The sequence below is a fragment of the Capra hircus genome, chromosome 26 (genome assembly GCF_001704415.2).
Source record: "Capra hircus breed San Clemente chromosome 26, ASM170441v1, whole genome shotgun sequence".
NCBI classification, from domain to species: Eukaryota; Metazoa; Chordata; class Mammalia; order Artiodactyla; family Bovidae; genus Capra; species Capra hircus.
Genome location: NC_030833.1, coordinates 17,937,169 through 17,950,143, shown reverse-complemented (window position 1 = coordinate 17,950,143; position 12,975 = coordinate 17,937,169). Strand labels below are relative to the sequence as shown.

The 12,975-nt window shown below is 47.7% G+C and overlaps 1 protein-coding gene across 2 annotated transcripts in view; it reads left to right on the top strand.

Annotated features, from left to right (window-relative positions):
• Positions 1-12,975, top strand: part of HABP2 (hyaluronan binding protein 2) — a 35,326-nt gene that overhangs the window by 20,431 nt on the left and 1,920 nt on the right. The window contains exons 3-12 of one of the 2 annotated variants that reach the window (XM_005698496.3): positions 205-315; positions 1,773-1,880; positions 3,294-3,410; positions 4,161-4,280; positions 4,768-4,939; positions 6,363-6,460; positions 8,391-8,646; positions 9,044-9,186; positions 10,029-10,163; positions 11,128-11,273. In XM_005698496.3, the coding sequence (XP_005698553.2) occupies positions 205-315; positions 1,773-1,880; positions 3,294-3,410; positions 4,161-4,280; positions 4,768-4,939; positions 6,363-6,460; positions 8,391-8,646; positions 9,044-9,186; positions 10,029-10,163; positions 11,128-11,273 (1,406 nt within the window). The remainder of the gene's footprint in view (positions 1-204; positions 316-1,772; positions 1,881-3,293; positions 3,411-4,160; positions 4,281-4,767; positions 4,940-6,362; positions 6,461-8,390; positions 8,647-9,043; positions 9,187-10,028; positions 10,164-11,127; positions 11,274-12,975) is intronic. The other variant, XM_018041478.1, reaches the window with a different exon arrangement.

Here is a 12,975-nt window from a genome sequence, read left to right as displayed (position 1 = left end):
GGGTCATAACCACCCCCTCAAATGAGAATTCACAATGCTTGACCCCTTCTATACACCCTATCAGTGTCAGGAGCTGAAAAGACACAGGAAGCCTCTTTTAGGATCTAGAAATCTTTGGAAAAATGGAGTTTTCAGTGAAATAAAATGGTGTCTTCTTTAAGTCTAACAATTAGGGTTTCTTCTGTCCTGTTCCCACGTCTGTAGATTGGACTCCTGACCAGTATGAGTACAGCCAAGAGTATTATAACCAGGAAGAGAATGCCAGCAGTACCCCTGCCTATTCTGACAACCCTGACTGGTACTACGAAGAGGATGGTGGGTACCAAAGCTGTTTGGGGGCCCTCCCGAAAGGAGAGCAGCCCATCTAGCAGAGAGTTTACATATGACCACATGCAAGGGCTCGCCCCCTCCTCTCTGAATGGCATCATAAAATAGGTTTTGAAAAAAGTTATTTAGAGTGGCTTTCTTTTTTTTTTCAGTTAGAATCATACACTGTGAAAACTGGGGAGGTTGTTGGAGACCATCTCTTCCACCCTCAAATGACAGGGGAAGCAAGTGAGGCCACGAGAGGAGCTGACTTGGCCAAGATTACACAGCAAGTTAGTGCATCGTCATTCAGGTCTCCCAACCCTATGGGTTACAGTCATGTTCAAAGTCATTCCCAGAGCTTTCATGACATGCGGGTCCTAATTATGCAGAAGAATTTCATTTAGCATCAGGCATCAGACTGTAGCTAATGCGCAGCTGGCACTGGGGCTGCCCTTTCAGCTGCGCTGTTTTCCTTTCTCTTTTCACTCTTTGGAAGCTTTGCACAGTTGTTGGGTTGTGTGTGTGTGCATGTGTGTATTCACACATGTGCTTCGGCCACCTTTGTTTTTGTTTCTGTGGCTTCTCAACCCACGCAAAGGGAGAGAAAGGAAAATGAGAAGCTGGGCCTGAACACAGGCACGTGACTAAACCAGGAGAAGGAATGGAAAGCACTTAGCAGCTGGAATAAAAGCTGTGTAACTGCGAAGTGGCCTGGAAGGCAGGGCCAAGATCCGGGGCATCAGGGGAACATCAGAAGGGACCATCAAAACAAGAGCCAGGCCCAGGGATCCTAGTTCCTGAACCAAAGAACAATGTGTGTGAACAGAAGGATAAAGAATTCCCCAAGGGAAGATCCATTCAGACAACCATGAAAAGCCAAAGGCACAGATGAAATATGACAAAATCTAACTGAACAAGTAGTTGAAGAAAGATGAAGGCCACTGGGTCATTTCCTCCTCGCCGTCAATTCTTCTGTCCCCCTCTTGCCTTTGGTCTTCTTTCCTGATGTTCAGAAGGCTGGTGTTTCATTAGGGGTGGGTTTTCGTTCCCCACTCCTGACCTCCACCCCTGGGCACTGGGAGTAGGGGAGGTCTTCAGGCTTGTGAAATGCCTTCAGCATCAGAGACAGACCCCGTGGCACTCCCAGCGAGACTGGGAGGAGAGAGACAGTGATGACGGGAAAGGGGAGTTACTCCAGGAGAAAGGCCCATCCAAAGCCAGGCCGAGGGAGCCAGGCATGGTTCCTTCTCGCCTCTCCTCTTCCTAACCCGAAACCCTCCCTCTGCCCTTGTGATGGCAGTGTTCCTGGCTCCTTAAGGGCAAAGCGTGTTTCCCCCTTTCCCTGATCACTGGCTCTGTAGTTCCTCTCTTGTTTGGGGGCAGGAGGCAGAAATCCCATGAGCAAAGGGGGGCGTCTTGCCTGCTTTTCATTGCAAACCTTGACCTCTGCCCGTGTGCTTTAGACCCATGCCTGTCCAACCCCTGTACACATGGTGGGGACTGCCTCATCAGGGGGGCCACCTTCACGTGCCGCTGTCGGGACCCTTTCTCTGGAAACAGATGTCAGAATGGTGAGTGTACCTTCGCCAGATCCACTCTTTCCTCCAAGGTGAATATCAGGCACTTTTTCCTGCAATTCTAAGCAGGTAATGAAGGCTCTCAGAAATCCCATGGAATGGCTGAAAACCACACATATTACATTATGCATAAAGGATTCCTCAGCCTGGTCAAGGCAACATCTCCCTGAGTCCTCATCGCCACGTGTTAGATTGGACTAACACGTCCATGCCACAGATGAGAACACTGAGGAGATAAGAACTGGATCCTGACCAGGGCTTATTAGTACTGTTGTTTAGAGTGTTCAGACCAACTTCAACAGCAAAGTGTTCTCAAATAGGGAAGCAGGAAGGTGCTCAGGGCGCACAAGGCCCAATCCTGTTAGAGAAAGGGGGACCAGAGTGCACAGGGAACACGGCCACACATCTAGTTGGGAGAAGAGCAGGAATTAGAGATCCGGGGCCCGATTCCAGCTGGAGGCTCTCTCTTCCTGCCATCCTCACTCATGAAGACTCTCATAAAAGCTGTGTCTGCCTTTAGTGACCTCTTGTGGGCATAGCATGAGGTGATAAAGTATTGGGAATGGAATTCTTATGGGCCAGTTATACCCTTAGAGAGAACCTGGATTCTGTCCTATCTAGTGACCATATAACTGAGGGGGGCGGAGGGGGAGACAGTGAGGGTTTTGAGGTTGACTTCTTTTCTCTGTGCCCTTTTCAATTATTCCTACCATTTAAAAAAATTCATTTATTTATTTGGTTGTGCTGGGTCTTAGTTGGGGCATGTGAGATCTTTCGTTGTGGCATTCAAACTCTTAGTTGTAGCATGTCGGATCTAGTTCCCCACCCAGGAATTGAACCCAGGCCCCCTGTACTGGAAGCATGGAATCTTAGCCCCTAGGCCACCAGGGAAGTCCGTCCTATAATTTTCAACCCTACAAAGTCTAGATAAATGCTTCAGGATGGTTTGGGATATCAGGCACAAGCACAGCATCTGAGTTTATCCCTCCACTTCTTGGAAGAGTGACCAAATTGTAAATGGAACATAAAATCAGCTATAAAGTGGAGAAACTCAAATTGCAGATGCACTTGGAATTTTTGAAGTTTTAACATTATCAAAGTGCTTATAAAGATAGAATAATAAAGGCTATGAGCACTAGGAACTCATAAGGAACTGGGAAGCAATCATCCATGACCCAAGGATAAGGGAAATTTTCTGGGGGTGGGGGGCTGTGAGGGATGGGGGATGGGGGGGGGTAGCATAGTGTTTCAGAACCATGGACAAGGGCACATGCTCTACCAGTCACCATCACTACCACCCCCAGGACCACCTCCTAAATATTGTACTGTGCAGGTACCTCTCAATGTAAAATGTGCCCCAAATAATGTCCTGTACTTTGGCAAAACTTCTCTATTGATCTCCCACAGTGCAAAACAAGTGCAAAAACAACCCATGTGGCCGGGGAGACTGTCTCATTATTCAGAGTCCTCCTTACCACCGCTGTGCCTGCAAACACCCTTACAGGGGTTCAGACTGCTCCAGAGGTAAGCACTGGAAGCCTCTTGTATGCTAAGCTCTCTCTCCCCTGACTTATGCCTGGAATGTCAGTATCCTACTGTGTGAAGTCCAGATACCAACCCAAAGTTTTGGTGGCATTCAAGATGGCCCTTTTAACTCAGATTTTTTAATATTCATTATCCCTGGAGAGCCCAGTGGGAATTGACCAGTCTGTGTGCTTTCCCATTAAAAAAAAAAATCATCTTGAAACTCACTTCTAGGAAGTAAGCCCCAGTCTATTCCTAGAATGGGTCATGTATATTTTTTCACTGCTGTGAGTCGGGCATTGTCCCAGGAGGTTTACATTCTCTCTCACCTTCTCCCAAAAACACTACAAGAAAGAGTTTTACAGATGAAGAAATTGAAGTTCAGAGAGGTTAGCTCACTTGCTCATGGTTACACAGCTATCAAGGGGCAGAGCTAAGTTTCAATCTAGCTCAGACTGGCCCCAAATTCCTGCTCAGTCCATGCATCTTGCTGTTCCTTACTGAACCCATCTACTTATATACTCATTTTTGCTCGCCTCCATCATACTGTTTCACCCATGTCTGTTTACATTCTTAAGGTGTGTGTGTATGTTTACTAGCAAGTCAGTGGGTCTCTCTTTCCCCTTTGGTGACCCATCTTCTGTGAAAGGCTGGACACAAGAAAAATGCCTCCAACATCTCCTCATCAGCTCAGATGTAGCTGCAACTCCTCCTAAAGGGCCTTCCTGGACCCACTCCCTGTGTTTACAGTGGTTCCTGTGTGCAGGCCAAATCCCTGCCAAAACGGTGGCACCTGCTCCCGGCAGAGGCGGAGGTCCAAGTTCACCTGCGCCTGTCCTGACCAGTTCAAGGGGAAGCTCTGTGAAATAGGTATGGGTCTCTACCACCACTTCTCCAGAATCTCAGAGCCACACAGGAGGCCTCTGGAATCCTTTATCTGTTGGGGACTTGGCAGAACAGGATTCAAGTCAAGATTCCCAAGCACTGCTATTGCCTCCGCCTTCCAACCAAAGGGCATAGGGTGTGTCCTGCTCCGTGTAAAGGATGCAATAAACAGGGATATATGTAGGCAAGTCAAATACATCCGGGCATCCTTGGTCCTCAATGCAGCTCAGTGTACCAGTTCTTGTTTGAGCAAAATTAAAGAATTCGGTTGCCAACCCCCACCCCCATGAGATTCTGTGTTTTTAAGCTGGGTTGAAGGTGGAACATTCTCAAGCCACCTTCTTTCTGGGACCTGTGGTGAAATCTCAGGGTGATCAGTATTTAGGCCAGTCCTCTCATGCCTGACAAGTCCTTTCTGGGCGCGGCACGCCAGTTCGTCTCAGTGCTCACGTTCTTGCCTGCTCTCTCCGAGGTCCTGATGACTGCTACGTTGATGACGGCTACTCTTACCGAGGGAAAGTGAGTAGGACAGTCAACCAGCACTCGTGCCTTTACTGGAACTCCCACCTCCTCTTGCAGGAGAAGTACAACGTGTTTATGGAGGACGCTGAGGCCCATGGGATCGGGGAGCACAATTTCTGCAGGTAAAGCTCACCTTCCTCTCAGCTCAGCCTTGGCTACTTGTCAGGGTGAGGATTTGTTTGTCCCTTCCCCTTGCTCCTTCCCTGGTGGCTCAGATGGTAAAGTGTCTGCCTACAGTGCGGGAGACCCGGGTTCAATCCCTGCATTGGGAAGATCTCCTGCAGAAGGAAATGGCAACCCACTCCAGTATTCTTGCCTGGAAAATCCCATGGACGGAGGAGCCTGGCAGGCTATAGTCCATGGGGTCACTAAGAGTCGGACACGACTGAGCGACTTCACTCACTCACTCACTCACTCACTCCCCTTGCTCCTAGTTTTCCTGAGTCAGCTTAGAGATTTTGAAATGGAACACTGAAACTCATCAGCTTACTATCAATAGGAAGATTTTCCAACTCAGTATAGGTTAGGTTACGCTTCTGGTAACAAACAACCCCAAACCCCAGTGGCTTGAAAACATCAGTGTTTATTTCCCATGCATACTGCACGTGTCATGTCGGTTGGGTAACTCCAACAAAGTTACTCAAATATCCAGGGAGGGCAAGGAGAGCCTGGAAAATGGAGGATGAGATTCTTACTACCTCAGCCTAGAAGTGACACGTTATTTCAGCACATGTACTTCATTGACCAGAAATAGTCACATGGTCCCACATAAACTTCAAGGGAGAAATGGAACATCAAAGGAGAAAATTTGGTGAGCCTTACAGTCTCTGCCACAAGGATGTGCAGGCTTTCCCAGATAAGAATAATGTTATTTCCATCCCTGGTGATGACTAGTTACCTTCTTCCCCATCGGCTGCCTCCATACCATTCTGTCACTTTCCTCTCTTTGCTCATTGTCTGACCAAGGCCAAGGACATTCTATATGGTCTCCATATAGAAACAGGGATTTTGTGTATGGCTTTCAACTGGTTCCATTAAGCAGAGGGGTTTCCCTTGCACAACACACAAGCTCCCTTCCACTTTCGTTGACCTTGAGCTGTTCCTTCCATGGGATTGTCTGCAGGGTAGCCTCTCTCAGAGAATTCTCAAGCTCAAAATTTGGAACTTTGGGCAAAGGAGCCCTTCTCTCACCCTGTTTCTGTAGTTACTTCATGTTCCTAACAAAGAAGGATCTTCAATAGGGATCTTATTTATTTTCCTGCAAAACAATTTGTGTCTTGTGGATCTGGCATAAAGTTTGTGAACTACTCTCTGGTTATTGAGATTTCCCTCCAGAAGTTAAGGCTTGGTCCCAGAGCTATAACCACGCTTATATGCCAAGCTTTGCTAACCTGTTGGAGCAATGGAATGGAAGTTAGCTCTGGGCATGGCGGGGGGCAGAGGGTGCAAGAACTTGATGTTCTTTTACCCAAAGGTCCTTTAATGAAGTCCAGTGGGTTCACCAAGCCTCAACCCCAGCTTACTTTGTTGTTTGTTTTTCTTCAGAAACCCAGATGGAGACAAAAAGCCCTGGTGTTTCTTTAAAGTAAACAATGCGAAGGTGAAGTGGGAGTACTGTGATGTCTCCGCCTGCTCTGCCCCAGGTAAGACCGTGGCTATCTGGAGGTCTGGTAGTGAGGAGGTGGTAGATACACAGACATTCCCGGAACTCTCTCTCTCTCCCACCCTTACCCTCCCTCCACACCTGCTTCACCATTTGCCATCCTTGTGGCAACCCAGCTCCGGGACCCTCTGCTCTCAGGCCGAGCAGACCTGGGCAGCTTTGCAGACTCAGGCCTCCTGGCTCCCAGTCAGTGCATTCAGCAAATACCGGTCACTTGCGTGCTGTATGCCAGGCGCTGGGCCAGGCCTTCAGTGCACAGTGGGGATCAAACATTGGCTGGGTCTCCACAGCCTCTCAGGATGCAACACGGACTGAGTTCCAGCTTCACGGTCTTTCTAAAAGTCTGCCTTTGTCCACTTCTCTGCCCACATCTGAAGCTATGCACCCTCCTGCCCTGATCAGTGGGATTGCTTCCCTGAACAGTTTCATTTTGGTGCCTTGGCTCTATCCCATGTTTGCTGTTGTCCATATCTAACCATTCTTTGAGAATCACCCCCAGTAATCACTCCTCCTGGCTCAAATGGTAAAGAATCCACCTGCAGTGCAGGAGATCTGGGTTCAGTCCCTTGGTCAGGAAGATCCCCTGGAGAAGGGAGTGGATATCCACTCTAGAATTCTTGCCTGGAGAATTCCAGGGACCGAGGATCTTGGTTGGCTCTAGTCTGTGGGGTCACAAAAAGTCAGACATGACTGAGCCACTGTCACTTTCAATCACTCCTCCAGAAAGTCCTACCAAGTGATCTACCAAGTGAAACGTTGCCTTTCACTCCTTACAAACCTCATGAAATAGATCGGGCACCACCCATACATCTCTTGTTGCTCTTTCATTTGCTTGACAATTATCTGTGCAAATGTCTCATCTACCCACCTCTGTCATCTGGGTATCTTCCCCAAAAAAGCCTTCAAAAACCTATGTGTACATTAACATAGCTAAATACATACCTGGAGGTCAGTGAAGAATCCGCCTGCAACGCATGAGACCTGTGTTTGATCCCTGGGTCTGGAAGATCCCCTGGAGGAGGAAATGGCAACCCACTCCAGTATTCTTACCTGGAAAATCCCATGGACAGAGGAACTTGGTGGGCTACAGTCCATAGAGTTGGACACAGCAATTAGACTACCAGAGATGGATTTCTATATTGATACTCATTTGCACATGTTTTATTGAAATACTCTTGCTATACAGTGTTAATGTAAGTTACAGGTATACACTAGAAGGATTCACAGTTTTTAAATGTTGAACTATATTTATAGTTATTATAAAATATGGACTATATTCTCCCTGTTGTACAACAAAATAAACCCCCTGTAGTTTATTTTATACCTAATAGTTTGTACCTTTTAATCCCTTACCCCGTCTTTCCTCTCCTCTCTCTGTCTCCCCACTGCCAAGCACTAGTTTATACTCTATATTCAAGTCTGCTTCTTTTTGTTATAGTCTCTAATTCGTTGTATTTTTTAGATTCCATATATAAATCATACACACTGTTATGTATTTGCATGCACATCAAAATAAGAAGGAAAGCGCAATATCTTCATCATTAATTCTATAGGCTTGCTTTATATTAATCAATGTGCTCAACAATTTTTTAAGGGTATGTATAAGCATGTAGGTTTTTTGTTTTATTTTTTTCTCACTATACCAAGTGAACTTGTGGGATCTTCCATCCTCGACCAGGGATTGAATCTGGGCCTTTAGCAGTGAGAGCATGGAGTCTTAACCACTGGACCATCAGGGAATTCTGCCAACAAATGTTAATTGCACATGTGCCCATCCTGTATGCACCAGTACAGTCTCTTAGCCCTGGACACTAGCTCAGCTTCTAAGGCAGAGTCATACCTCTGATAAGGTCCTTCTGAGAACCTAGAGGGAGGGTGGAAGTGTGATTTATTTCTCTTGTGTTTCACAGACGTTGCCAACCCAGAGGGAAGACCCGCGGAGCCCTTGACCAAGTTTCCTGAGTTTGGGTCCTGCGGGAAGACTGAGATAGCAGAGAAGAAGGTCAAGAGGATCTTTGGAGGCTTTAAGAGCACGGCGGGCAAGCACCCGTGGCAGGCATCCCTGCAGACCTCACTACGACTGACCGTCTCCATGCCCCAGGGCCATTACTGCGGGGGGGCGCTGATCCACCCATGCTGGGTGCTGACTGCAGCCCACTGCACTGAGTAAGTGCCTGCTGGGAGTAGAGGCCAAGGAGGCCAGAATCCCCAGCGGATGCTGGCCTCTTCCCATCTGATCAGCATCTTGACAGCTCTGGCAGGACTAGGGGGTCTGATCTAGCTCCAAGGGCAAAAGCATGTCTCCTTAAAACCAGACAACAGAAGAAAGCTCCTGTGTGTAGAATGCTTACCACGTGCATTACATGTGTTATGACAGTCAAGCCTCAAAACTGCTTAATGACCAGCAGGAGAGCTCTGTGAGCAAGACCATGATTACATGGTCTTGAGGATGCCACCAAGTGAGAAGTCAGGTCATCTGTCAAAGGTCACACAACTCACGGGTGTGGCTCCAGCCTCTCAAATTCCAGGACTAGTTCCTGATCATCACACTTTCCCCTTACAGGATAAAAACCAAATATCTAAAAGTGGTACTTGGAGACCAGGACCTGACGAAGACGGAATTCCATGAGCAGAGTTTTGGGGTGCAGAAGATTTTCAAGTACAGCCACTATGTTGAAATAGACGACATTCCCTACAACGATATTGGCAAGTCTCTTCTCTTCTATCTTGGCTTTCCCGTTTCTCTTGTCCTGGGTGGATTTCTCTTCTGATAGAAAGTTGAGGCTTGGTTCTGGAAGGTGCTCTAAGCAGGTCTTTCACAGGCCCTGTTAAGTAGAGCATTTCTTCCAGGGCGTTTTAGTTCTGAAAAGTCTCTGTTAATGTTGCAGATAAATGTGCACAAACTTTTAAACTGAGGGGAAGGAACATCCTACACGAAGAATGGTGTGCTGTGCAGAGCTGTCTTGAGTCCCTACTCCCCCACTCCCTAACCAGTTTCACCCTTCTAAGTCTCAATTCCCTCTTCTGTGAAACAGGGACACTGATGTCTAGCTGTTCACTGCCCGTGTGCTAAGTGACATGATGTACGTGGGTCCCATGTACATCTGGCACCTGGTAGGCAATGATGTACTTAAGCTTCTTGCTCCTTAGTTCTGTATCTTATTTCTTCATTCACACACTTCTCACTCTCCCTCCTCAACACTGTGCACGCGTGCTAAGTTGCTTCATTCATGTCCAACTCTGTGCGACCCTTTGGACAGCAGGCGACTAGGCTCTTCTGTCCTCAACATCTTTCCCCCCTACTTAAAGCCTGTTTTTCCAAAACGGTATTCGAAATGATTTCAAACTCGGTTATTATTTCTTGGTATTACTCTCAGCCTGAAGTGTTATGACTCCTCCCCAGGTGAAGGTTAAAAGCATGAAATGATAACAGAAGAATTTGGGGTATTGGGAGTGGGGTTTTCCTACAACCACCTTCCAATCAAGCTGAAGCTGATGCTTCTTTGACAGAGAGGGTTTCGTCACCCATTTCCCCTCTCTCTACCTAGCCTTGCTCAAGCTAAAGCCAGTGGATGGTCATTGTGCCCTGGAATCCAAATATGTGAAAACTGTCTGTTTGCCCGATGGTCCCTTTCCCTCTGGGACTGAGTGCCATATCTCCGGCTGGGGTGTCACAGAAACAGGTGAGTCTGGCCATGCATTCTCCTGACATTCAGGTTACTTGCATCCACCACACAAGAAAGGGTCACATTCAGCTGCCCTCCTGGACTAGAAATCAGAGTTATATTCAAAATGACTTATCAAAAGAAAGAGACTGCCCCAGCTTTCTGTGTGTGTGGTCAGTCATGTTCGACTCTTTGCAACCCCATGGACGGTATCCTGCCAGGCTTCTCTGTCTGTGGGACTTCCCAGGCAAGAACACTGGAGTGGGTTGCCATTTCCTACTCCGGGGTATCTTCCTGACCATCTCTCTAGCTCTAGTTAAATCTCATCACCTTCGCAGTCTCCTCTGATCTCCATATCTGTCCTTGGCCCTAGCCCCTAGCTCCTTGACTTTCACCAAGCATTGATCCTGCATCCATGGAGATTTTCCTCCTTTCCTAGGCAGATATAGTACTGACAAGATTATGTTGTTATTGCTCAGGCCCCAAGTCGTGTCCAACTCTTTGCGACCACGTGGACTGCAGCATGCCAGGCTTCCCTGTCCTTCACTATCTCCCAGAGTTTGTTCAAATTCATGTCCGTTGAGTCGGTGATGCATCCAGCCGTCTCATCCTCTGCTGCCCTCTTCTCCTTTTGCCTTCCTTCTTTCCCAGCATCAGAGTCTTTTCCAATGAGTTGGCTGTTCCCATCAGGTGGCCAAAGCATTGGAACTTCAGCTTCAGCATCAGCCCTTCCAATGCATGTGCCCTGTAATATGGAAATTGGGAAGTAGTATCTTCAGTGTCTCTCAAATACTCAAAACAGATTTCTCTCCCTTCCAATCTTGTTCTTAATGATGGAAAGCAAAGATCATCTCAAGTAGGCTTCTCTCCCTGTCTCCTAGAAAAACCCCTACTGCCTGAACTTGGGGCAGGTGGCTGACTTCTGGTGGGGCAGGTTCCACCCTGGTCTCTACAGTGGCAACGTCTTTTCTCTGACCCTCAGGAGAAGGGTCCCGCCAGCTCCTGGATGCTAAGGTCAAGCTGATCAGCAACACGATATGCAACTCCCACCGACTCTATGACCACTCGATCGACGACAACATGATTTGTGCAGGAAACCTCCAGAAGCCTGGACAAGACTCCTGCCAGGTCGGAGACTTCACATGGCATTTGGAGAAAGCAGGGCCTTACACAGGGGCACAAAGGGCCCTTAGAGCCCCGGGCAGGGAGGAGGGGAAGAGACCCACTTGCCATTCGGTCAAGGTGGGCACATCTGTCCTCTGGCAAACCTGAATCCACACCAGACCAGGAGGACTCAGCATCAATACTGTAGCAGTCACTTTGCTTGCTGTTGTTGGATTTGATTCTGACCAGTCTGGTGAAGGATGTCACTGTTACCATTGTACTGATGCTTAGAGAAATTATCTTGGTTCACAGCTCCTGGGTGTAAAGTGCAGAGCAAGAACTTGCTCCTCTCTGTTAAAATGTGAAGAGGGTGTTTCTGCCCTCAGTGCTGGGCAGCTTGTCTGCAAATCCCAATAAGCAGGGGACATTTGCAAAGACCAGTTGTTAGAAAGAGAAAGATGAGGGGCCAGAGAATTCATAATATTGAGTCACCATTAGGATTTAAATGTGTGTGTGTGAAGGGGGAAGGTGATTTAGCCCTAATACACTAATTGGCTGAGTGGCTCCTCTGTGGCCAGAGCCCATTTAGATCCTGCCTAACACCCACCCCCAGACAGGACTTTGGGGGACAAGCATGGGCACACTCAAAACCTGAGTCCCTCCCTACAAAGAAACTCAACAGTGATCTGCAGCTTCGAGCCTGCTTTGGGATGGGAAATCACGGTCACTCTCAGGGTCTGTGGCTCTCCTCTGACCCTCTGTCCTTTCCCAAGGAGCCACAGGTATCTACCTACTTAAAGGAAGGGTGTGAGCAGATGGGAGTGATTTTCCCTGAGTCCCTACAAGATGGATAAGGAAACAGATTGCAGGATTTTAAAAAGACAGTCAAAGGTTTGAAACCTGCTTCTGTCCTTTACTTTGTGAACTTTTTCAGTCACTGAATGGCTTAGTCAGCTTGGACTTCTATATAAGTGACCGTAGACTGGGTGGCTAAACAACAGACATTCATTTCTCACAGTCCTGGAGGCTGGAAGACTGAGATCAGGGTGCCAGCACGGTTCCAGTGGGACCCTCTCTGACTGCCAACTTCTCAATGTGTCCTCGTGTAACAGAAAGAGAGAGAGCTCTCTAGGTCCCTTCTGCTTGTATGCTGAGTCACTCAGTTGTGTCTGACTCTTTGCAACCCCAAGGACTGTAGCCCACCAGGCTCTTCTGTCCATGGGATGTCTCAAGCAAGAATACTGGAGTCAGTTGCCATTTCCTTCTCCAGGGGATCTTCCTGACCCAGGGATCAAATCTGAGTTTCCTGCATTGCAAGTGAACTCTACACCAACTGAGCCAAAAGGTTTCAACAAGGGCACTAATCCTGTGCATGGTCCCCACCCTCCCAACCTAATTACCTCCCCAAAGCCCCTCCTTCTAATAAAACATTAGGCTTTCACACAGGAATTTGAGCAGGGCAGGGAGGACACAAACATGCAATCTGCCGCCCTCAAGTAATTAGCCAACCTCAGGTGTCTAACCTATAAAATGGAACTAGGGTATCCATAAAATTGGGAGATTGTGGCTAAGATTGAAAGAAATAATTCATTAAATATCCTACCAGGTGTGTAAGCAGGAGCAGATATGTGTGTGCGTGTGTGTGTGTGTGAGCTGTCTTTCTCATTCTTGCCCTCCCCACCATCCTCCTCCTCTCCACTCTAACTGGGGATTTAATGTGAACCAC